Here is a 25,455-nt window from a genome sequence, read left to right as displayed (position 1 = left end):
GCAGTGGAGGGCGAAGAAGAAAGCTTTAACAGTGGCATTAATTTGATTTTTTTGAAAGTAAGGTGAGAGATTAACCCTAGAATTATTACTCAGTCCTGAAACATCAAAGAGCACTTAATGAATGATAGGATATAAAGGAGTAGGAGAGTAAGCGTTGTGAAAACGAATGGCCTCGCTCTTGTCGTGAATGACTGCAAAAACACAGTTCAGTCTGATAACAGGTATTCATCAGCCCCAACTCAACTATAAAATCATTTCAGCAGCAGATTAGAAAGTGGTACCAGCTGGCTTATTTTATTTAAACTTGCCTTGCTACTGTTTTGCAAATGGCAGTATATCAAATTTTTGGAAATAAAATTTCGACATAAGGAAAGAACTGTTGAGCTCCTGAAAGCTAGTCCAGAAATATACAGTGGTGGAAATAAGTATTTGATCCCTTGCTGATTTTGTAAGTTTGCCCACTGACAAAGACATGAGCAGCCCATAATTGAAGGGTAGGTTATTGGTAACAGTGAGAGATAGCACATCACAAATTAAATCCGGAAAATCACATTGTGGAAAGTATATGAATTTATTTGCATTCTGCAGAGGGAAATAAGTATTTGATCCCCCACCAACCAGTAAGAGATCTGGCCCCTACAGACCAGGTAGATGCTCCAAATCAACTCGTTACCTGCATGACAGACAGCTGTCGGCAATGGTCACCTGTATGAAAGACACCTGTCCACAGACTCAGTGAATCAGTCAGACTCTAACCTCTACAAAATGGCCAAGAGCAAGGAGCTGTCTAAGGATGTCAGGGACAAGATCATACACCTGCACAAGGCTGGAATGGGCTACAAAACCATCAGTAAGACGCTGGGCGAGAAGGAGACAACTGTTGGTGCCATAGTAAGAAAATGGAAGAAGTACAAAATGACTGTCAATCGACAAAGATCTGGGGCTCCACGCAAAATCTCACCTCGTGGGGTATCCTTGATCATGAGGAAGGTTAGAAATCAGCCTACAACTACAAGGGGGGAACTTGTCAATGATCTCAAGGCAGCTGGGACCACTGTCACCACGAAAACCATTGGTAACACATTACGACATAACGGATTGCAATCCTGCAGTGCCCGCAAGGTCCCCCTGCTCCGGAAGGCACATGTGACGGCCCGTCTGAAGTTTGCCAGTGAACACCTGGATGATGCCGAGAGTGATTGGGAGAAGGTGCTGTGGTCAGATGAGACAAAAATTGAGCTCTTTGGCATGAACTCAACTCGCCGTGTTTGGAGGAAGAGAAATGCTGCCTATGACCCAAAGAACACCGTTCCCACTGTCAAGCATGGAGGTGGAAATGTTATGTTTTGGGGGTGTTTCTCTGCTAAGGGCACAGGACTACTTCACCGCATCAATGGGAGAATGGATGGGGCCATGTACCGTACAATTCTGAGTGACAACCTCCTTCCCTCCGCCAGGGCCTTAAAAATGGGTCGTGGCTGGGTCTTCCAGCACGACAATGACCCAAAACATACAGCCAAGGCAACAAAGGAGTGGCTCAGGAAGAAGCACATTAGGGTCATGGAGTGGCCTAGCCAGTCACCAGACCTTAATCCCATTGAAAACTTATGGAGGGAGCTGAAGCTGCGAGTTGCCAAGCGACAGCCCAGAACTCTTAATGATTTAGAGATGATCTGCAAAGAGGAGTGGACCAAAATTCCTCCTGACATGTGTGCAAACCTCATCATCAACTACAGAAGACGTCTGACCGCTGTGCTTGCCAACAAGGGTTTTGCCACCAAGTATTAGGTCTTGTTTGCCAGAGGGATTAAATACTTATTTCCCTCTGCAGAATGCAAATAAATTCATATACTTTCCACAATGTGATTTTCCGGATTTAATTTGTGATGTGCTATCTCTCACTGTTACTAATAACCTACCCTTCAATTATGGGCTGCTCATGTCTTTGTCAGTGGGCAAACTTACAAAATCAGCAAGGGATCAAATACTTATTTCCACCACTGTATTTAGTCCAATAAAGTATCCCCTTTCTACATGTTTTGTTAATCTTTAATTCTCCGAGGACAAGCAGGCTGCTTGTTCTCACTGATGGGGTGACGTCCATGGCAGCCCCTCCAATCGGAACACTTTTCTAGCAAAGTCCTTTGCTAGTCCTCGCGCGCCGATGTGCACCGCGCATGCGCGGCCGTCTTCCCGCCCGAACTGGCTCGTGCCGGCCAGTCTTCTTTTGTCCGCGCTCGGTACGGTCGTGTTTCGCCGTTCGCGCCCTGAAAGTTGACCTCGCGCGTCGTTTTGACTTCACTCAAAAAAAAAAAAAAAAAAGGTGTTCGGAAGGAGACCTTTTCTGTCTGTTCCCCTTCCGGTATCTCTAGTTTTGCCCCGGTAAGTTTTCTTTCGTCGTCGGGGTAGGCCCTATTTAGGCCTCGGTTCGAAGTTTTTTCTTCCCCCTGTTTTGTGGTGCCATTTTCGCCATTTCGAGTTTTGATCTCGCCGGCGCGATTTTTCCGCCCATGACATTGAAGTCTCCCAGCGGCTTCAAGAAGTGCACCCAGTGCGCCCGGGTAATCTCGCTCACTGACAGGCACGCGTCGTGTCTTCAGTGTCTGGGGGCTGGGCACCGCCCACAGGCCTGTAGTCCGTGTTCTCTTTTGCAAAAGCGGACTCGGGTAGCGAGATTGGCCCAGTGGAACGTTTTGTTATCGGGCTCTTCGTCGGCATCGGGAGTATCGACTGCTTCGACGTCGTCGGCGCCCGGACCTTCATCCTCGCCCCCGATTGCATCGAGGCATCGACCCTCTGCATCGGGGCCGAGACATCGGAGGGCTGCGTCGGTGGTACCGAGACCTCCTCGTCTGCTGATGTCGTCGGACGGTGGTGCTTCGTCTGGAGTGCAGGTGAGGGCTGTCCATTCCCCTGCTGGTGGCGGTGAGCCTTCGGGTGGGTCTCCCCCTACCCTGAGGGCTCCTGCGGTACAGCCCCCCCGAGACCGACCTCCTTCGGCCTCGGCCCCGAGGAAGCGACGGCTGGATTCTACGTCCTCGTCGGTGCCGGGAAGCTCCGGTGACATGCTTCGTCCCAAGAAGTCGAAGAAGCATCGTCACCGGTCCCCTTCCCGTGTCGGCACCGAGAGCTCTGGGTCGCCGAGGGAGTCGGCACCCAGTAGGCATCGGCACCAAGAGGAACGCTCGCCCTCTGTTCAAGAGGTGTCGATGCGCTCCCCTTTGGACAGCCCGGAACAGCCTCCACGCCCAGAACAGACTCTGACACCGACGCCTGCATCGGCTTCCATGCCTTTTTCCACAGCCGCTCTGAATGAGAGTCTCCGGGCCGTTCTCCCAGAGATCCTGGGAGAGCTGTTGCGCCCTACCCCTCTGGTACCCGGGGGTGCTTGCGCCTCCGGTACCATCGAGCAAGGCGCCAGCTGGCCCATTGCCCAGGGTGAGGTCTCCGACATCGGTGCCGCGTGCGGTACCGACTTCGGTAGCCTCCCAGGAAGGCTCCCCGACTACGTCGGCGGAGGGAGCTTCGCCGGTGCGGGCGAGGGAGTCTACCTCTCGACGCTCCCACCGTGGCCTTGGTTCCACGGAGTCAAGCCGGGCACGGCTTCAGACACAGGTTCGTGAACTTGTGTCTGACACCGATGGTGAGGCCTCGTAGGAAGAAGACATCAGATATTTCTCTGACGAGGAGTCTGAGGGTCTTCCTTCTGATCCCACTCCCTCTCCTGAAAGGCAGCTTTCTCCTCCCGAGAGCCTGTCTTTCGCTTCCTTTGTCCTGGAGATGTCTACGGCCATCCCCTTCCCGGTGGTTGTGGAGGACGAGCCCAGGGCTGAAATGTTTGAGCTCCTGGACTATCCTCCTCCGCCTAAGGAAGGGTCCACAGTACCCATGCACCATGTCCTAAAAAAGACATTGCTGGCGAACTGGACCAAGCAACTGGACTAATCCCCACATTCCCAAGAAGATCGAGTCCCAGTACCGGATCCATGGGGACCCAGAGCTGATGCGCACTCAGTTGCCTCACGACTCTGGAGTTGTGGATTTGGCCCTAAAGAAGGCCAAGAGTTCTAGGGAGCATGCTTCGGTGCCCCCGGGCAAGGACTCTAGAACCTTGGACTCCTTTGGGAGGAAGGCCTACCATTCTTCTATGCTCGTGGCCAAAATTCAGTCCTACCAGCTCTACACGAGCATACACATGCGGAACAATGTGCGGCAGTTGGCGGGCTTGGCGGACAAGCTCCCCCCTGAGCAAGCCAAGCCATTTCAGGAGGTGGTCAGGCAGCTGAAGGCGTGCAGAAAATTCCTGGCCAGAGGGGTGTATGACACCTTTGATGTTGCGTCCAGGGCCGCTGCTCAAGGTGTGGTGATGCGCAGACTCTCATGGCTGCGTGTCTCCGACCTGGAGAATAGAATCCAGCAGCGGATTGCGGACTCGCCTTGCCGTGCAGATAATATTTTTGGAGAGAAAGTCGAGCAGGTGGTAAAGCAGCTCCACCAGCGGGATACCGCTTTCGACAAGTTCTCCCGCCGGCAGCCTTCAGCCTCTACCTCTACAGGTAGAAGATTTTTTGGGGGAAGGAAGACTGTTCCCTACTCTTCTGGCAAGCGTAGGTACAATCCTCCTTCTCGACAGCCTGCGGCCCAGGCTAAGCCCCAGCGCGCTCGCTCTCGTCAGCAGCGTGTGCCTCAGCAAGGCCCCTCGGCTCCCCAGCAAAAGCAAGGGACGAGCTTTTGACTGGCTCCAGCAGAGCATAGCCGACATCCAAGTGTCAGTGCCGGGCGACCTGCCAGTCGGAGGGAGGTTGAAAGCTTTTCACATAAGGTGGCCTCTCATAACCTCCGATCAGTGGGTTCTTCAAATAGTCCGGCAAGGATACACCCTCAATTTGGCCTCAAAACCTCCAAATTGTCCACCGGGAGCTCAGTCGTACAGCTTCCAGCACAAGCAGGTACTTGCAGAGGAACTCTCCGCCCTTCTCAGCGCCAATGCGGTCGAGCCCGTGCCATCCGGGCAAGAAGGGCTGGGATTCTATTCCAGGTACTTCCTTGTGGAAAAGAAAACAGGGGGGATGCGTCCCATCCTAGACCTAAGGGCCCTGAACAAGCATCTGGTCAAAGAAAAGTTCAGGATGCTTTCCCTGGGCACCCTTCTCCCCATGATTCAGGAAAACGATTGGCTATGCTCTCTGGACTTGAAGGACGCCTACACACACTGCCAGCTCACAGACAGTATCTGCGATTTCAGTTGGTCACACGTCACTTCCAGTACTGTGTGCTTCCCTTTGGGCTCGTCTCTGCGCCCAGAGTGTTCACAAAGTGCTTGGCTGTAGTAGCAGCGGCACTTCGCAGACTGGGGGTGCACGTGTTCCCATATCTCGACGATTGGCTGGTGAAGAACACATCTGAGGCAGGAGCTCTGCAGTCCATGCAGATGACTATTCGCCTCCTGGAGCTACTGGGGTTTGTGATAAATTATCCAAAGTCCCATCTTCTCCCAGTGCAGAAACTCGAATTCATAGGAGCTCTGCTGGATTCCCAGACGGCTCACGCCTATCTCCCAGAGACGAGAGCCAACAACTTGTTGTCCCTCGTCTCGCGGGTGCGAGCGTCCCAGCAGATCACAGCTCGGCAGATGTTGAGATTGCTGGGCCACATGGCCTCCACAGTTCATGTGACTCCCATGGCCCGCCTTCACATGAGATCTGCCCAATGGACCCTAGCTTCCCAGTGGTTTCAGGCTGCTGGGGATCTAGAAGACGTGATCCACCTGTCCACGAGTTTTCTCAAATCCCTGCATTGGTGGACGATTTGGTCCAATTTGACTCTGGGACGTCCTTTCCAAATTCCTCAGCCACAAAAAGTGCTGACTACGGATGCGTCTCTCCTGGGGTGGGGAGTTCATGTCGATGGGCTTCACACCCAAGGAAGCTGGTCCCTCCAGGAACGCGATCTGCAGATCAATCTCCTGGAGTTACGAGCGGTCTGGAACGCTCTGAAGGCTTTCAGAGATCGGCTGTCCCACCAAATTATCCAAATTCAGACAGACAACCAGGTTGCCATGTATTACATCAACAAGCAGGGGGACACTGGATCTCGCCCCCTGTGTCAGGAAGCCGTCAGCATGTGGCTCTGGGCTAGCCGTCACGGCATGGTGCTCCAAGCCACATATCTGGCAGGCGTAAACAACAGTCTGGCCGACAGGTTGAGCAGGATTATGCAACCTCACGAGTGGTCGCTCAGTTCCCGTGTAGTGCGACAGATCTTCCAGGTGTGGGGCACCCCCTTGGTAGATCTCTTCGCATCTCGAGCCAACCACAAAGTCCCTCAGTTCTGTTCCAGGCTTCAGGCCCACGGCAGCCTGGCATCGGATGCCTTCCTTCTCGACTGGGGGGAGGGTCTGCTGTATGCTTATCCTCCCATACCTCTGGTGGGGAAGACTTTGTTGAAACTCAAGCAAGACCGAGGCACCATGATTCTGATTGCTCCTTTTTGGCCGCGTCAGATCTGGTTCCCTCTTCTTCTGGAGTTGTCCTCCGAAGAACCGTGGAGATTGGAGTGTTTTCTGACCCTCATCACTCAGGATGAAGGGGCGCTTCTGCATCCCAACCTCCGGTCCCTGGCTCTCATGGCCTGGATGTTGAGAGCGTAGACTTTGCCTCTTTGGGTCTGTCAGAGGGTGTCTCCCGCATCTTGCTTGCTTCCAGGAAAGACTCCACTAAGAGGAGTTACTTCTTTCTGTGGAGGAGGTTTGCCGTCTGGTGTGACAGCAAGTCCCTAGATCCTTGCTCTTGTCCTACACAGACCCTGCTTGAATACCTTCTGCACTTGTCTGAGTCTGGTCTCAAGACCAACTGTGTAAGAGTTCACCTTAGTGCAATCAGTGCATACCATTACCGTGTGGAAGGTAAGCCGATCTCAGGACAGCCTTTAGTTCGCTTCATGAGAGGTTTGCTTTTGTCAAAGCCCCCTGTCAAGCCTCCTACAGTGTCATGGGATCTCAATGTCGTTCTCACCCTGCTGATGAAACCTCCTTTTGAGCCACTGAATTCCTGCCATCTGAAGTACTTGACCTGGAAGGTCATTTTCTTGGTGGCAGTTACTTCAGCTCGTAGAGTCAGTGAGCTTCAGGCCCTGGTAGCCCAGGCCCCTTACACCAAATTTCATCACAACAGAGTACTCCTCCACACTCACCCTAAGTTCTTGCCAAAGGTTGTGTCGGAGTTCCATCTGAACCAGTCAGTTGTCTTGCCAACTTTCTTTCCCCGTCCTCATTCCTGCCCTGCTGAACGTCAGCTGCACACATTGGACTGCAAGAGAGCATCGGCCTTCTATCTAGAGCGGACACAGCCCAACAGACAGTCCGCCCAATTGTTTGTTTCTTTTGATCCCAACAGGAGGGGAGTGGCTGTGGGGAAACGCACCATATCCAATTGGCTAGCAGATTGCATTTCCTTCACTTACGCCCAGGCTGGGCTGGCTCTTGAGGGTCATGTCACTGCTCATAATGTTAGAGCCATGGCTGCGTCAGTGGCCCACTTGAAGTCAGCCACTATTGAAGAGATTTGCAAAGCTGAGACGTGGTCATCTGTCCACACATTCACATCTCATTACTGCCTGCAGCAGGATACCAGACGCGACAGTCGGTTCGGGCAGTCAGTGCTTCAGAATCTGTTCGGGGTTTAGGATCCAACTCCACCCCCCTAGGCCCATGCTTGTTCTGTTCCAGGCTGCACTCTCAGTTAGTTGGTAAATTTTTTTAGGTCAATCTCAGTTATGTCCTCGCAGTTGCGAGGCCCAATTGACCATGGTTGTTGTTTTGAGTGAGCCTGGGGGCTAGGGATACCCCATCAGTGAGAACAAGCAGCCTGATTGTCCTCGGAGAAAGCGAATGCTACATACCTGTAGAAGGTATTCTCCGAGGACAGCAGGCTGATTGTTCTCACAAACCCGCCCGCCTCCCCTTTGGAGTTGTGTCTTCCCTTCTCTTTGTCTTGCTACATATGAGACTGGCCGGCACGAGCCGGTTCGGGCGGGAAGACTGCCGCGCATGCGCGGTGCGCGAGGACTAGCAAAGGACTTTGCTAGAAAAGTGTTCCGATTGGAGGGGCTGCCGTGGACGTCACCCCATCAGTGAGAACAATCAGCATGCTGTCCTCGGAGAATACCTTCTACAGGTATGTAGCATTCGCTTTCCTGCATGATAGTGAATTGGGGGAGCTTAGGATTTTCTCCCCCAAAACCCTTCCTCACTGGAACTGGAGAGACTCTAATTGTGGGGCTACATTGCCCTTGAGGGCATGGGCCTGGATGGTACCTTTTCTTTGCAAACTGCTGCATGGTTTAAAGCTTCACTTATGCAGCAGAGCATTGAATTTGGCATGTGTGAAGACAATGGATAGTTTATAGAAGTGTTTTGATACCTTATGAGCTTCATTTTTTTCCAGGCAGCAGAAATTCTCAGGACTGTACGCTTATCCTGACTGAGGGAGACTCGGCCAAAACGTTGGCTGTGTCTGGCCTTGGTGTGATCGGAAGGGATCGTTTCGGGGTGTTCCCTCTTCGAGGCAAAATGCTCAACGTGCGGGAAGCTTCCCACAAGCAAGTAAGTTCTTTCCCTCTGAGCATCAGAAATGGCTGCTAAGGATGTTATGTAACAACCTGAAAAACTCATCCACCTACATCTACAAAGGTTAAATATGCACAGTATATTGCATTTATTAAAAATGGCATTTCATATTAATTTTTTTTTGTACCCCACGCTTTCCCACTCATGGCAGGCTCAATATGGCTTACATATTGTATACAGATACTTATTTGTACCTGGGGCAATGGAGGGTTAAGTGACTTGCCCAGAGTCACAAGGAGCTGCCTGTGCCTGAAGTGGGAATTGAACTCAGTTCCCCAGGACCAAAGTCCACCACCCTAACCACTAGGCCACTCCTCCACTCCACTCCATATTGATGGCAGTCTCCCTTCTATTCGCGGAAAGGTGGGGAAGGTGACATCAAATCTGAGCATGCATGATACTTTTTTACCACTGACTTGTCTTTATCCCATTCCTGGGGGTGAGTGTTCACTTGTTTTTTTTCAGGAGTCTTTGCTACAGACTCATTCCTGCAGTGTTGAAGATCCCAGCTGACCTCTAGCTTCCTTCCTGCACCAGAGAGCTAAGGGTCTTCTGGGCTTATCCTAGGCTTTTTTGACCCTGTTCACTATTCTCTGAACCCACTAACCTTTTCTGTGAGAGGTGCTGTAATGTTACTCTTGAGACTGCCCCTGTCTTGGCGCTTCATCTGGATTTTCTTACCACTGAGTTTTTTTTTTTCTTTCAGATCATGGAAAATGCAGAAATAAACAATATCATTAAGATCGTGGGGCTCCAGTACAAGAAGACTTATGATGACAATGAGTCACTTCGCAGTCTGCGTTATGGAAAGATCATGATCATGACAGATCAGGTGAGATCTTCAGCCTGACTGACCTGTGGCTGTAGATGACTGGCTTTTAAAATTTGGACGTATAAAGATTTAACCAGGTACTGAAGCAGGTCCCCTACATGCAGGTGATGGATACCCTTGGGCAGATGAGCCAAAAATCAGATCTGGATTTTACCATCACTGATGTAGTAGGATTCAGTGGCCAGTGGAAGGTTTAATTCTGAGCCAAGATGTTTTTGTTACAGTTGAAGAAAAGATTTGGTTTTGTGGGCTAGGATATTAAATGTTGAACCATTCTAAGAATTTGTCCAAGCATGTTGCATAATGCATGTGTACATTTGCAGATTACTACAGATTTCTGCATATGCTGTATAGATGTGGTTTTGATCTGTTAAATATTGTTTTTTATTATGTATGTATTAGTTGTACTCTGCCTTGGATAAAGGTGGATTATAAATTGTATTTAAAAAAAAAAGACATTAGCTACTCGGTGGATCTTATGGTCAGCTCAAGACAATTAAGAGGTCTCGTCTTCAGAAAATCCACAGTTCTATTGCAACAAGTAAACTGCTCAAATTTACCTAATGTCCTCATTACCAAGAATATCAAATGCATGACCCATACCGTAAGAAAAAGTAGTAAGGGAGACCAACAAAGAGGAACCTAGGAGTCAAAGAATGACAAAACAGTTTATTATAATAAGGCCAACAGGTCTGAGTAAACAAATTTCCCAAAACAGTGGACTTGACATGGGTGTCGTGTTTCAGCACAACTACCTGCATCATATAATACAATTAAAAAAAAAAAAAAAAACCAACTGAATGAACCATACAGCTTTCAAATGCGTTGGATAAAGATGTTAGTTTTAAACCTAGACATACTAAGGTGTGCTGAAAAATGGCTTGCAGTAGTGTAGGTGCGGGTTTTGGGTGTGCACCGATCCATTTTTCAGCTCGTCTGTAAAAGCCTTTTTTACAATTTTTGCCGAAAATAGATGTGCAGCAAAATCAAAATTGCACGTCCATTTTGGGTCTGCAACCTTACCACCAGCCATTGACCTAGTAGTAAAGTCTCACACGGTAACCGGGCGGTAATGACCTATGCCAAAAATGAGTTTACAAGAGCCAGTGGTAACTTCATTTGGGCATGCATAGATGCTTACATGGCTTAGTAAAAGGGCTCCCTATATTACTAAATCACTATATTACTACACAGCAAGTAAAATGTACTATTTTAAATAATTTTGAATCGCCACATTTATTACTTTACTGCTGCCCATAATGCGACTATGTGTTTGTTTTGAGGTGTGACTTGAGCTCTGGTGCTTGCACTTATTCTGCTTAGGGGAAAGGGAGAAGTTTGCACTAACTCTAGAGGACGTTTCTTATTCCAGGATCAAGATGGCTCACACATCAAAGGCTTGCTTATTAATTTCATCCACCACAACTGGCCCTCTCTCCTGAGACACAGCTTCCTGGAGGAATTCATCACGCCTATTATTAAGGTAAGTAGATGCCCTTTTCCTGTGAAATGGTTTCACACTGTTGTGTGTTTTGTGACATTGCTTCAGCGTTCTCAGCAGAAGGTTTTCATTTTTGAATGATACTAGAAGTTTTCATAGCATGCCCCTGAGAAGCAAGATGTCTTTGCTTCCAACTCTTCTACTGATCGGAAACCAACTTGTAACCCTGGACACCCTACCGGAAACCTGTTTGCTTTTCTTGTGCTGTGTTTTAAAGTTTAATATTGGAATTTTAGCAAAATAACTTTATATAGGCATAATTGGCTGGACAAGAGGACTAACTCATTTTTCACACCTGAGGTGGTTGTCCTAGTTGTCCATATGGCCAATGGGGGTAGCCTGTTCAATCACACATGAAATTCATTGGCACTTAGTCTAGTCTACGTCCATAAGTAAATACTGATGTCATGCACTAGATCCAAAAAGCTGCAAGTTGGCAAAATCGAGGGTTAGCCTACTTGTCCATAAGATATTACATATATATACATAGTAAATAACAGCAGAGAAAGACCTGTACGGTCCATCCAGTCTGCCCAACAAGATAAACTCATTTACATATTCACTTGTAGTGCGAGCTCACAGAAAATGCGTGAGAGGGGTCTGCACGTGAGTCTGCCTGGTATTCTCTCTCCTGAGTGAGGCCGCTATATTACCCCACCCCAGCCCCATAGGCTTAAGCAGTACCATTCATGAGTGCTCTGGGATTCATGCTCAGCCACTGACTCCTTGTCAGACTTTTAAGAAGTGTCCTTGTTCTTACAAGATTTTTATCTTCCATTCTTTAGGCTTCCAAGAGTAAACAGGAGATCTCCTTCTACAGTATCCCAGAATTTGAAGAATGGAAGAACATTACAGGAAACCTCAAACCCTGGAAAGTAAAGTATTACAAAGGTTTGTTCTGAGATATCTGTGGTAGTGAACACAACATGTCCATGTAAGATCCCACTTGCAGGGAGTGATCATACTACACTCCAGATCTTTCTCTACAAGTATCCTCTGCCACAAGTGATAGCAATGCAGACTAAAGTAGAGAAATTGGAACCAGCTCAGTGACACCAGAAACACAGCTGTACACTTACATAGAGTTAAGTTCGTAGGCTCAGCTTCTTTGCTGCAAAGGTTATTCTGTGGAAGGCAGGGAGTCTCAGCCAGTGGTGACTGCTGCTGATCAGACCTAGGGTGCAGATGGACTGCATTCCTGTGGGAACTGATCTATGGTCCCCAGCAAGGCACTGTTTCTGTAATGGCTGAAGGGGGGGTATGAAATGGAGGGTAAACCCTGTGTGTAATTGTGACTAAAGGTTCATGGTGTCCTAGCCCAACAGAGGCCAGCTTTGATTTGAACTGAAAGACCAAAGGACTGGGAGAAACTGGCTAGGTCCATACAATAAAGAATGATGCCCATAGTCTGTCATTCTAGGTAAATGGCTGGTAATTTTAGAACAGTTTTGTATAAACGTGCCCTGTGCATGCTATTGTCATTCTGTCAAACCCCTACATGAATCCTACCGCTTCAGAACTTTGGGGGCTGAATGAGCAGTAACCGCATCTGTGTACCCTATTCTTCCTACAGGTCTGGGCACCAGCACTTCAAAAGAGGCCAAAGAGTATTTTGCAGATATGAAGAGACATCGGATCCCTTTCACATACTCTGGCCCTGCTGACGATGCTGCGATTAGTCTGGTAACCTTACTCTGACCCTTTCTCTGCCACATGTAATTCAAGACCAGAGATTGTCATAATTTACCATGCCCCTTACATAGGGATGAGCTATGACTCTTCTACCGTCTTTGTTTATCCCAATGCTGGTCTAGGTGGTGTCTTGTAATGAACCAGGTTCAGGGCTGGGAGTTGCATGGTAAGGGCAAAGAAGTCTGCCTGGGAAGGGCATGTGTACCCAGCTGTCCTGTATCTGCTCAGTGTGCAAGACAAATGCCAGATCAGTTCCATATGGAACACAAACCAAGAAGCTAGTGAATACATGATTCTCAAGCTACACATAACTAATTTAATTTAAAATATATTTTTTTAGAATCAAGAAACTACACAACAGTTTAGTGTATTCCTGAATAACAGTTCTCAATGTGCCTAATATCAGAAGAAACTAGTTATTTGGTAGGGAAGGGATAGGTCAAAGACTCTCTCTTAACATATCCCCCTTCCTTTGGGTTTGAGAACTATAATATTTAAGTTCTGAAACTGTCCTCTTAAATGTTGATAATTAGACTCCACATATGAACCATGTACTCTGGAGCCCTGACCATACAGAATCTTAATCACATTACAGCAAATTTCTGTTGGTGACCAATATAACTTAATAACCATGGAGCTGCTCTATCAAACCTCTGAGCCAAACATAGCATTCTGGCTGTTGTATTTTGTAATGTTTTGAACTTTTCTTTGCATAGTTTTTGAGCAGCCCATATAAATCACATTGCAGTAATCTAGCTGAGAATCAAAGCCTGAACCAAAATTCTAAATTTTTTTCAAATTCAAAACCATGTCTTCTCTACGAACCTCCCTTAAAATGATAAAAACTTTGGTAATTAAACTTTTTATTTGTGTTGAAAAGATCAAAGTAGGATCTAGTCAGGCACCTATGATCTTTAAAGACTTTTCTAGAAGAAAGCAAATACCTCCTGTAGTTAGTTTCACAGAGTAGTGATTCTAATGATAAAATTCTGCCATAAAAAAAATTTCTTATCTTTGTTGGGTCCAAAATTCAGAGGGGTTTAACTGAGCAGGAGAGGCCCCTGCCTGATTAAACCCCGCTGAGCTGACCATGCTTGGATATTCAGCAGAACTTAACCAGGTAGTGCCACTGAATATCGGCTCTAACCAGCTAGATGAGGGCAGTCTGGAGGCGGAGTTTGCTCAGAGCCAGAACAGTGCCAGTGGCGATAATCGATTCGCTAACCAGCTAAACACTTAGGACAAAAAGGCTGTCCTAACTTTATACACAGAGTTAACAGGACACCAGTCTGAATATTGGCCAGTGCCCGGTTTTAACTTTCGGAGTCGTGCGTACCCCTGCATTGAATATCCAGGGTTAGTTCAGGTCATAGCTTACAGGCTGAATATTAACCTCTGTTAAGTTTTAGAAGATTACTGACTAGGTTAATGACCTGTGTCTTGCTCAGATTACCCTAATGATACAAAGAAAAGGAAATGGTTTGGTGCTTGAGCCTCTCTTATCTGTAACTTTCCAGGCCTTTAGCAAAAAGAAGGTTGATGACCGGAAGGAATGGTTGACAAATTTCATGGAAGACCGAAGGCAGAGGAGGCTGCATGGCCTACCAGAGGTGAGGGAAGCTGAGCAACTGCCTGTTTCCTTTTGAGAGCCAAATTCCAAAATTATTCTGCACCCAGTACATTTTTCTCTTAATATGGGAGGATGGGGGTGCAGGAGAGCTAGAAACATTTGGAGCCAGATATATTTTGGATAGAATGCAAAACACCAAGGGGTCCTTTTTGCAATGAAAAATGGCTTGTGGTAGTGTAGTCACGGGTTTGGGGTGTGCGCTGATCCATTTTTTTTAGTGCATCTGTATTTTTTTTTTTTTTTTTGGATGAACATGGACGTGCGGCAAAATCAAAATTGCTGTGTCCATTTTGGGTCAGAGATCTTACCGCCAGCCATTGACCTAGTGGTAAAAAATCTGGGCGGTAATGACCTAAGCGCATCAAATGCCATTTGGCAAGCGAGCATCCATTACACGTGCCTGAGAATAAAAAATATTTTTCAGGCGCGCGTGTCGGATGCATGCCAAAAAAGAAATTACCACAAGAGCCATGCGGTAACTCCATTTGGGCATGTGTAGATGCTTACGCAGTTTAGTAAAAGGGCCCCCAAGATAGTGTGTCTGTGTAATAAGGTAGGGCAGATAGTTGATGTGTTAAATCATGATTTATTTAAAGCGTTTATGTTCTGCATATCCCAATTCAGACAGACTTAATCATATAAACACAACAATGATGAAATACGTAGTTAGAAAATATTCAAAACAGACAATTATCTGCTGACCACAACATTCAAGCATTTATTATCAAAATAAACCTGTTGGCCTTAAAACTTGCCATTTGCAATTCGACCCAATAATTACCCTGCCTTCTACAGGAATATCTGTATGGAAAAGCCACAAAGAATCTGACATTCAACGATTTTATCAACAAGGAGCTGATTCTGTTCTCAAATTCTGACAATGAGCGTTCAATCCCATCCCTGGTTGACGGTAAGCCTCTCTGAGGTGGTGAGGGGGGGGAGAGATACAATGTGAGGCATGTTAATGAGCACCTTCACTCACCTACACTGTTATACAAACTTCTCTTTGGTGCTAGGCATGAAACCAGGTCAGAGGAAAGTCCTGTATACTTGCTTCAGAAGAGCTGACAAGCGAGAGGTGAAGGTAGCTCAGCTGGCTGGTTCTGTTGCTGAGATGTCAGCTTATCACCATGGTGAGGTAAAAACCCAAGGGCTGCATTACTATCCAAATAGCTTTTAACAAAATGTCAGGTTTGATGGGGTCAGTGTGTGTGACTGGATTGTTTTCTTAGGCTAGTCCATGTTTCAACTCCCTTTCTCTGTACCCTGATGGATGGTGAAGGCCAGAAATTAGGTGTACTAGAAGTTCTATCCAGGTAGTGTTCTTTGCTATTACGGAGTTCTGTTGACACCTGTTCAATGTCTGTAGCATGACAAAGATGGACAGGGTTTAAATACCCAAAAGTAAGACCAGCAGCGAGGTTTATAGTAGGCTGAGGCCAGGACTCTTACCATTTTGGAGAGGCTGGGATTTAATGAGCCTTTATTGCTGCGGGGTATATGAACTTCAGCAGAGGAGTTGGGATGTCCATACTAATTTTATGGTTTCTCCTCTGATTTTTGTACACAAATGGGAGGCACTACTGTAGTTTGTAGGTATTATATAAATATGTAGTTAGAAAGGGACAAGATTTGTAGCCATCTTGAACATGCAATATTTGTACTGTCAGGTTAACAAAAATATCCTGGCTTTATTTTTCAGCAATCTCTCATGATGACTATAATTAACTTGGCTCAGAACTTTGTGGGCAGCAATAACATCAACCTTCTACAGCCTATTGGTCAATTTGGCACAAGGTTGCATGGAGGTAAAGATGCAGCCAGTCCTCGATACATCTTCACCATGCTGAGGTTGGTACCTGCTTCTCTCTGTGTGTGAGGCATAAGACTGAGGTGTGCATAAAGTCTTGGGCCACATGTCCTTCACCTTAACTAGCCACTGGCTGCCTCTGGTTTTTCTTTTCAGCTCTCTTGCACGGTTGCTGTATCCACCCATGGATGACAATGTGTTGAAATTCCTCTATGATGACAACCAGCGGGTGGAGCCTGAATGGTATATACCGATCATCCCTCTGGTACTAGTGAACGGTGCTGAGGGCATTGGCACAGGTTGGGCCTGCAAGATCCCCAACTATGACCCACGAGAAATTGTGAACAATATACGTCGTATGCTTGAGGGGGAGGAACCTCTGCCCATGGTAAGATGTGAAAGATGGTTCTGGAGTTGGTTATCTCTTGTACAAATCTAGAGCTGAGTTTGTTTGAAAAATGCAGAGTTGCTTCAGTCTTTGGGTTGGTGATACCTGGATATAAGTACAGGCTGTCTTTCTGCTTAGCAACTGTTTTCTGCTTGGGAGACTTTGTCTTTAGTATGAATGCCTAATGTGCCTTTCTTTCCCTTGTTAAGCTTCCCAGTTATAAGAACTTCAAGGGAACAATTATGGATCTGGGCCCAAATCAGTACCTAATAAGTGGGGAAGTGTGTGTGCTGGATGCAACCACCATTGAGATCTCTGAGCTTCCCATCAAGACCTGGACTCAGGTAAAGAGTGATCCCAGTAGGAGACCATGTTCGATTCTCTGCTGTTGTGGCAGGGTGAAGCTTTTTCTCTTTCCACTCTTAGGGCCTGTTTACTAAGGCACGCTAGTGTTTTTAGCATGCGTTAACCATGTAGACGCCCATAGGAATATTATGGGCATCTATACGGTTAGCGCATGCTAATATAACGCCTCTAGCGCAGCTTAGTAAACTGGGCCTTTTTTTTTTTTTTTTTTAATAAGACTCTGACACATCAGCTATCTTCATTAATTTTTAACCTGGCACCACTTTGGATTCTAACGAGCTGAAGGGTTAGAATGGTCTAGTGGTTAGAACACCAGTCTTGCAATCCAGAGGTGGCTGGTTCAAATCCTGCTGCTGCTCCTTCTGATCTTAGGCAAGTCACTTAAACCTCCATTGGCTCAAGTACAAACTTAGACTGTGAGCCCTTCTGGGACAGAGAAATATCCAGAGAACCTGAATGTAACTCACCTTGAGCTACTACTGAAAAAGGTGTGAGCAAAATCTAAATAAATAAAATGCTTAGGGCTAAATCTGTCAGGAAATGTATCTGTAATCAAAGAAAATCATTTTTTTAATTTTGTCAGTTTTGGAAGAAAAATTCATCTGTTTTAAATTTTGTTAAAAGCTATAACCATGCTAAGCTGTTGTGTGAACTGCTAAAAAAAAAAAAAATCTTTTAGATGCTTGAAGTTGGTTGTTTAATTGGATTTTTGTGTTTGGCTGGATAGAAAATTCCACTTAGTTGTCATAGGAATAATACCCCTCCTATTCCTGTAGACATACAAAGAGCAGGTGCTGGAGCCCATGCTGAATGGGAGTGAGAAGACACCGCCCCTCATCACAGACTACAAGGAATACCACACAGATACCACTGTCCGCTTCCTGGTGACCATGACAGAGCAGAAGCTGGTAGAGGCTGAAGCTGTGGGACTGCACAAAGTCTTCAAACTCCAGACCTCCCTGACCTGTAATTCTATGGTATGTTTATGCTTCACTGAGTACTTGCCACATGTGCTGGTTTACCATCTCCATTAGGCTCTAGTCATTGGTTTCTAGGTTAAGGCTGGTGTAGATTGAAGAGGGTTTATTTAGGGCAGATGGGAGATGTGATTTAAAGACACGACAAATGATTTTAATCTTTATGCGTGCTGAAACTGGGAACAAGTGCTCAAAACAGAGGAGGGGTGTGACGTGGTCAAAACGATAGGCAGAGTGAAGAAGTTTAACTGCAGTTGCTTGAATAAGCTGGAGATGTTTGATGGAGTATAGGGAAAGGCCAGCATATAGAGAGTTACAGTAGTCCAAGATGAGAGAAGAAGAGTACAGAGAAGGGAGGGATCCAAGTACGATTTGAAAGGAACAAATGCATTGAAGGGCAAAAAAAATGCTGAACAAAGGACAATCAATTTGAAGCTTGATAAGTATGCCTCTTCTTTAGCCATGAAAACTGCACTACCTTGATATACTGAAATCCTTGTCCAAAATTCAGCTAGAGGAGTATGCCTCACTTCCCCCATGCCCCAGAATCATAGCAGGGGTTGGAGATTGAGGGCAATGTGATAGGCCACTGCTCATCAATTTTTATCAACTATCTCAATTTTCACACACAGGCTTTTCCATAGCATTCCTCCAGACCAGCACAGTAGGGTTATGCACTCCAACCAACAGATGGAGACTGAGAACCACCAACTCTTCAGAACACCTATAAGTACTGTGCAGTCCCCTGAGTCGGTAGTTCTCAGTCTCTAGCAGTTGGTGGTTGTGCTCAACCTGTGCAGACCCAGTTCTGAGGTTGGAGTCTCTTTCAATTTTGGGTTATTGATTAAAAAAAAAAAAGTGTCCCCTCTGTACTGCCAGTGCCGTCTGTCATACTGGGACTGAGGTCCAATGGGGCCTCACTTAGCCCCTGGGATGCCGCATCCGGGTTCCTCCTTCACATCCCCTTTGGGGTCTTTGGGAAGCATTTGCCTCAGCTGTGCTTTGGTGCAGACAGCTTGAGAGCAGCGAGGTCTGCCACTAGAGTTTGATTTAAAAAAAAAAAAAAAAGAGGACAGGTGTGCTTCTTTTTAAGCTCTGTTTAATTGAGGTGTTCCCCTTGCAGTGTGCTGGTCACGTTGCTTCGTTTGTTTTTTGGGGAGGGGGGAGTTTCCTGTGAGCGCCCTTGACGATGGAAGCTTGCAAGTATTGTGTTTGGGGGGGGGGGGGTGGCATCCGCCTTCATGTTGAATAGCAGGAGGACCGTGGAGATGCTTCTGAGGTAGGCGATGCTGGCAGTGCCTTCAGTACGAACCGCCACCATCTTGTCATCTCAGTCGAACTGCAATCAGTTCCCATGCCTGGATCTGATAGTTTCCGAGGAGGGCCAGGCAGCAGTCAGGGATTCTCTGAGAGTTTCTTCTCTGGATTTCCCCCCAGAATTTGTACTTGCTACATACAAGGTTTTTTGCACGCGCCAGGCCGGGGTCTTAGCTCCTTCAGCCCCAGGGGAACTGCTTGGCCAGTCACCTCCCTCTTCCATGTGACCTAAACGTCTGGGGGGAGGAAGGACGTGTTGGAGACTTTTTTTTCCTGGGGGATGAGGAGGTCCCCAGATGGTCAGATGAGGATCAGATGCAAATAGAGAACAAAGTAGAAAGGGGACTTTTGGATGGCAGAATTGCCTCCTGGGGGAGGATTCCCCAGTGGTTCTTGCCTTCATAGGGAAGAGCTGCAGGAGCGGATTAGCCAGGTTTTTTTCAGTGTTGCAATTTGAGGAGAAAGCAAATGATCCATTGCTGAAGGACAATTGGAAGTCCTTCCGATCTTTTTCTATGCACCAGGATCAGGGACATTATTCAATGCCAGTGGAATGTGCCGGACACTCCAGCCTCTAGTGGTGGATGCTGTGGTGTCTTCAGTCACTCAGAAGAATACTGTGCCAGTGGACGGAGGTACAGCTTTGCAAGATCTGCAGGATCATTAGATGGAATCTTTCTTGAAGCAGTCCTTTGATGTGACCACTGTTACGGTGCAGGCAGCTATTTGTGGTGGTCTGGTAGCTAGAACCTTTTTTCGCTGGTCTGAGAGGGTTCTTGACTGCTTCTCCTACAATTGGGCTCTGGTTGACCAGGAGGTGGCCAAGCTCGAGATGGGCTCTTCTTTTCTTTGCAACATCCTATATGATCGTCTTCAGGTTTCGGCCAAGTCTATGGCCCTCAGTGTGGGAGCTCTGTGGTCCCTATGGCTGTAGTGTTGCTCATCGAATGCAATTTCTAAGTCGAAGCTTGGTAAGTTTCTCTTTTGAAGTTCCCTCTTGTTTGGTGAGGAGCTTGATAAGCTGGTGAAGAGTTTGGAGGAGACGAAGGTTTCCCCGGTTGCTGGAGGATAGGCCTAAAGCTTCGGGGCATGGTTCTTTGGTTTCAGGTTGCTTTCAAGATTCGTGTTGCTATTGTCATGGCAGAGGTGGCAGGGCTCTGCATAGTAGTTTTTTTTCAGAGAGCGCAGCCCTTTCATGGCAGGGGGCACCTCTGGAATCAGGCTTCAGTACAGCCCAGATGTAGCTTCTGATGAAGGTGTTGGGGTCCAACCCTCCAGTTCTTGTAGGGGCAAGATTACGAGACTTCTACTAGAGGTGGACCCAGATTATTACAGATCCAGTGGGTCCGTGAGGTAGTTCAAGACTTACACCCTAGAATTCGCCCATCCCCCTGCTGAGCCGAACGGAAGGCAGCTGTGATTAGGGAGACTCTGGACAGGTTGATCCGCCTTTGGGCAGTTCTGTGCCCACCATGGAGTAACGTACATGTTGGTATTCTATCTATTTTGTGGTGCCCAAGAAGGAGGGCTCATTCCGGCCTTTTCTAGATTTGAAAGGAATGAACTGGGATCTCCAGGTGCCGAGTTTCATATGGAGACACTGGTCGGCATTTTGGCGGTGCAGTCCAAGGACTTTCCAACTTCGCTGGGTCTGACAGAGGCTTAACTGCACTTGCCTATTCTACAGAGTCATCCTCTGCTTTACAATTTTAGGCGAGCATTATCAGTTCTATGTGCTCCCTTTTGGGCTGGCTACGGTGCTGCAAACGTTTTCCAAGGTGGTACTTGTGGCAGCAGCTCTGCAACAGGATGGCATTTTAGTTCATCCGTACCTGGACAATTGGTTGATTCAAGCAAAATTCTTTCAGGAGAGTCTTACGGCCACGGCACAGGTGGTTCTGATGTTGCAGTCGTTGAGCTGCGTGGCGAACTTAGCAAAGAGTCATCTAGTACCATCTCAGTCCTTGGAGTTTCTGGGAATGCACTTTGATATTTGGGTAGGCAGGGTGTTTCTCCCCGAGGCTCAGATCTTGAAGCTCCAGCCCCAGATGTGACTTCTGTTGAGCCGTCAATGTCCCTGGGCCAAGGATTACTTGCAGGTGGTGGAGTCCGTAGTGACATCGTTGGTGGTTCAATGAGCACAGGTTCATTGAGCTGCTTCAAGAAGTGTTGTCCAGGTGGTCTCCCTAGCTCCAGTCATTGGAGGTTTGTCTTGTGCTGGGCAGCCAGGCAAGGCACAGTCCGCAGTGGTGGGTGCTGAGCGTCCAGGCAAGGCACAGTCTGCAGTGCTGGTTGTGGACACGGAATCTGTCTGCGGGCTAGAGTTTGGATTCTCGACAGGCACCAGTCTCTTCGACTGGGGAGCTCCGCTGTCTGAGCCAGCGATCAATCTGCTGTAGGACAAGAGCAGTTCCGGGGCTGCTAGTGGAGAAGGCAAAGCAGATTCTGTTAGAGAATGCCACGGCGGTGGCCTATGTGAAATCTGAGCGATACCAAGAGCTCTTGCGGAGGAAGCGGCTCTTATCTTGGATGGAGCAATATCTGCAAGATCTCTTGGCAGCCCACATGGGGGGGGGAGGGCGTCGAATGTGCAGGTGAACTTTCTCAGCAGGAATGCTCTGGATCCCAGAGAATGGAGTCTAAGCAACGAGGCTTTAGGTCTGTTGGTAGACAAGTCTACCGGAGATGGGTCTGATAGCAACTTCCTGCAATGCCAAAGGTTTTTCAGCTGCAGGCAAGATTGCAGGGTGGAGGGAGTTGATGCGCAGGTGCAGGGTTGACCGTTATTCTGTTTCCTATATATTCTCTTCTCCTCCTCTGACCTCTGACAGTCGTTCAGAAAATTGAAAGTCACTAGGGTCAAGTGGTGGTAGTGGCTCTAAATTGGCAGTGGAGGCTGTGGTACAGCAGCAATCTGAGGAGGCTGGCGTTGGATCATCTGCTTCGGTTTCAGGGAGCACCGGGCTTGTTGTGGGAGGGTCCAGTGTTTGTCCAACCCGTCTGTCTTACAGTTGGCTCTTGAGCAGTCACCCTTGAAGAAGTGAGGATTCTCTGGCAGGGTCATAGCATTGCTCCTGCATTCCAAGAAGAGATTTACATCCCTTGCATATGTGTAAGCGGAGCACTTTTAAGGCCCGGTGTTCAGAGCATCAATTTCTCCTTCACTCGACGGAGTGGAGGAGTAGCCTGTTGGTTAGTGCAGTGGGCTTTGAGGCAAGTGACCTGGGTTCAGTTCCCACTGCATCTCTTTGTGACCTTGGGTAAATCACTTAACCCTCCATTGCCCCAGGTACAAAAACAGATTAGTGAGCCCTCTAGGGACTGAGAAAGTACCTGCATATAAATAGGCATATTTTCAAAGCACTTAGCCTTCCAAAGTTCCATAGGTTTCTATGGAACTTTGGAAGGCTAAGTGCTTTAAAAATATGCCTCAAAGTGTACAGCGCTGCATACGTCAAGTAATGCTATAGAAATGATTAGTAGTAGTAGTTCACTCTTCAGTCCCACAGCTGCTGGAATTCCTGCGGGACGGGCTGGAGAAGGGCCTGGTCAGGTCACGGCCTTGGCGTGTTTTCAAGGCCAGATCAAGGGAAGGGCTTTGGCATCACATCTGGACATGGTTCGTTTTCACTGGGGGGGGGGGGGGGGGGGGGGGGGGGGGGGGCTTTTATTCATCCTCCGGTTCGGCCTTCATCTCGACCTGATTCTACAAATGTTGGTGTCTGTGCTTTTTTGAGCTGTTGGCAACATGTTCTCTGATGGATCTCCTTGAAAACGGTTATTTCTTTCATGAGGAAGATTTCAGAGCTGCAGCAGCACAGCAGGCTACTTTTTTTTTTTTTTTTTTTTTAAATAGTCCAGTGCTCCAGTTCTGAGAGGAAGCATTTTTTTTTTTTTTGGGGGGGGGGGGGGGGGGTTCTGCTTTGCTATTCAATTACTGACTCGCAGGTAGTTGCATAGTACAGTTATAGGTGTTCTGAAGTAGAGAGCTGCACGGCTTCCGTCCCCGCGGGAATCCCGCGGAACCCGCGGGATTCCCGCGGGGACGGAGGCAGTTCCTGCGGGGTTCCCGCGGGGATGGAAGCGGTTCTGCGGGGTTCCCGCGGGGACGGAAGCGGTTCTGCGGGGTTCCCGCGGGGATGGAAGCAGTTCTGCGGGGTTCCCGTGGAAGTGTAAGCTGCACCTGCACTAGCCTCTCATCTACCGAATACCAATTTATTTGAGTGCTGTCTCCTCCTCCTCTTCTTCCTTGCTTTAACAGCATAAATGTGGAAAGTCTTCCATTAAGGAGGTGGTAGAGTCACAAATGATGACGGAATTCAAAAAGGCGTGGGATGAACACAGAGGATCTCTAATTAGAAAATGGAAGTTATATAAAAGCTAACTTTAAATGGCTGCATGTGTGTGGATATCTCAAGTGACACTTAGATGGCGACTCTGGCTGTGATGAACTAGAGCTGATACCTGACAGACTTGTATGTTCTGTGTCTCATACATGGCAATCTGGTGTAAGATGGGCTGGAAAGGGCTTAGACAGCAACTTCAGTGGCTGGAACATGAGGACAGTGCTGGACAGACTTTTACGGTCTGTGTTCCACAAATGAGAACATGAATAGGCTGGAGTGGGCTTTGATGGCAACTCCAGCAGTTGGAACATAAGGATGGGGCCAGATAGACTCCTGTGGTCTTTGTTCCAGAAACACGAAAGAAAGACCATAATCAAGTATATAATATCACACTCGTTGATTTAATGATGAATTGATCATGAGTGTGACTATTGGGCAGAGTGGATGGACCGTTCAGGTCTATTTGCTGTCACTTACTATGTTACTATTAATCCTCTTTGCTCCCAGGCTGGTGCACAGACCTCAGCTCTGACACAGGCACGAGAATCAGATGTCACCTGACCTACTGGCGCGTGCATGTGGCGACCTTTCAGCACACACTGCCAGTGAATCAGAGACAAATCTTACATGTGCGCACCAGAGTGTTCCAAGTTCCAACTTCCGTTCCTTCCTTGCCTACAGTGCTGTGGCTCAAATCCAGAAAGGGAGCTGACTGGAACTTTCTTTTATGTACTATTAAATTCTTACGGGGATGGGTGGGGATGGGTTAAATTCTTGCGGGGACGGGTGGGGACGGGTTGGGATGGTTTAAATTTTTGCGGGGATGGGTGGGGATGGGTAAGATTCCAGCGGGGATGGGTGGGGACGGGTAAGATTCCAGCAGGGACGGGCGGGGATGGGTAGGATTTCTGTCCCCGTGCAACTCTCTATTCTGAAGTGTTGGTGGTTCCTGGTCTCCATCTACTGGTTGGAGTGCATAACCCTGCTGTGCTGGTCTGGAGGGACTAAAGGAAAGCAAATTTAGCAGATAAGATCTAATTTCTCATTTTTCAGGAAGCTTTATTTTTAAATGCAAAATATACTAATCACAAGGTATAATGCTAAGCAGAGTGGAGCTCGGTGATATACCAGCCGAACAGCAGCCTGTGTAATGTGCAGCTTCCTTGCTGTGTCCTTTTTAACATGGGTTTCCTGACCAGGTGCTCTTTGACCACATGGGGTGCCTGAAGAAGTATGAAAGCGTGCAGGATATCCTGAAGGAATTCTTTGACCTCCGACTCCGCTATTACAGCTTGAGGAAGGAGTGGCTGGTTGGGATGTTGTCTGCAGAGTCCTTGAAGCTGAACAACCAAGCCCGTTTTATCCTGGAAAAGATAGAAGGAATAATAATTATTGGTAAGTGGGAGGGTGCTGGATTTTGTGTCCTGTAAGAGAAGTACAGATGTTCACATGGCACCTATACTAAACATTTTACTTTGTATTAACCCTTTACTTTCCGCCTTCATGTTAGGGATGGTAATGAACCTCATGTCACTTTCTAGTCTTATCTTTTTCTTGCCTTATATAAGGCAGGTAGGCAGCTGGGTTTAGGGTGTTCACTGTGCATGAGAAGCAATATCTTTCAGGTTTCTTGAGCAATCAAAAATTTTCTCTCTTGCAGAAAACAAACCTAAGAAGGAGCTGATCCAGGTTCTGATCCAGAGAGGGTATGATTCTGATCCCGTGAAAGCCTGGAAAGTGACCCAGGAGAAGGTGGGTGTGCAGTTCCCAGAAAGGAGAGGAGGAGGTTTTTTGTTTCTCTCTTTCCCCCCCCCCCCCCCTATAATCAGACAAGTCTAGATTTGGGTTGAATGGTGCTTATACAGTGGTGGAAATAAGTATTTGATCCCTTGCTGATTTTGTAAGTTTGCCCACTGACAAAGACATGAGCAGCCCATAATTGAAGGGTAGGTTATTGGTAACAGTGAGAG

The 25,455-nt window shown here is 47.5% G+C and overlaps 1 protein-coding gene across 1 annotated transcript in view; it reads left to right on the top strand.

The window, feature by feature from the left end:
• TOP2A (DNA topoisomerase II alpha) overlaps positions 1–25,455 on the top strand; it is a 69,817-nt gene that overhangs the window by 28,361 nt on the left and 16,001 nt on the right. Inside the window, exons 12-25 of the mRNA XM_030221053.1 lie at positions 8,445–8,602; positions 9,333–9,458; positions 10,831–10,941; positions 11,745–11,850; positions 12,533–12,642; positions 14,169–14,261; positions 15,077–15,191; positions 15,298–15,419; positions 15,984–16,132; positions 16,248–16,479; positions 16,689–16,823; positions 17,622–17,822; positions 24,685–24,880; positions 25,146–25,237. Of these exons, the coding sequence (XP_030076913.1) occupies positions 8,445–8,602; positions 9,333–9,458; positions 10,831–10,941; positions 11,745–11,850; positions 12,533–12,642; positions 14,169–14,261; positions 15,077–15,191; positions 15,298–15,419; positions 15,984–16,132; positions 16,248–16,479; positions 16,689–16,823; positions 17,622–17,822; positions 24,685–24,880; positions 25,146–25,237 (1,946 nt within the window). The remainder of the gene's footprint in view (positions 1–8,444; positions 8,603–9,332; positions 9,459–10,830; positions 10,942–11,744; positions 11,851–12,532; positions 12,643–14,168; positions 14,262–15,076; positions 15,192–15,297; positions 15,420–15,983; positions 16,133–16,247; positions 16,480–16,688; positions 16,824–17,621; positions 17,823–24,684; positions 24,881–25,145; positions 25,238–25,455) is intronic.

Source organism: Microcaecilia unicolor, chromosome 12 (assembly GCF_901765095.1).
Source record: "Microcaecilia unicolor chromosome 12, aMicUni1.1, whole genome shotgun sequence".
In the NCBI taxonomy this organism is placed as follows: Eukaryota; Metazoa; Chordata; class Amphibia; order Gymnophiona; family Siphonopidae; genus Microcaecilia; species Microcaecilia unicolor.
This window is presented reverse-complemented; position numbering and strand designations above follow the sequence as displayed.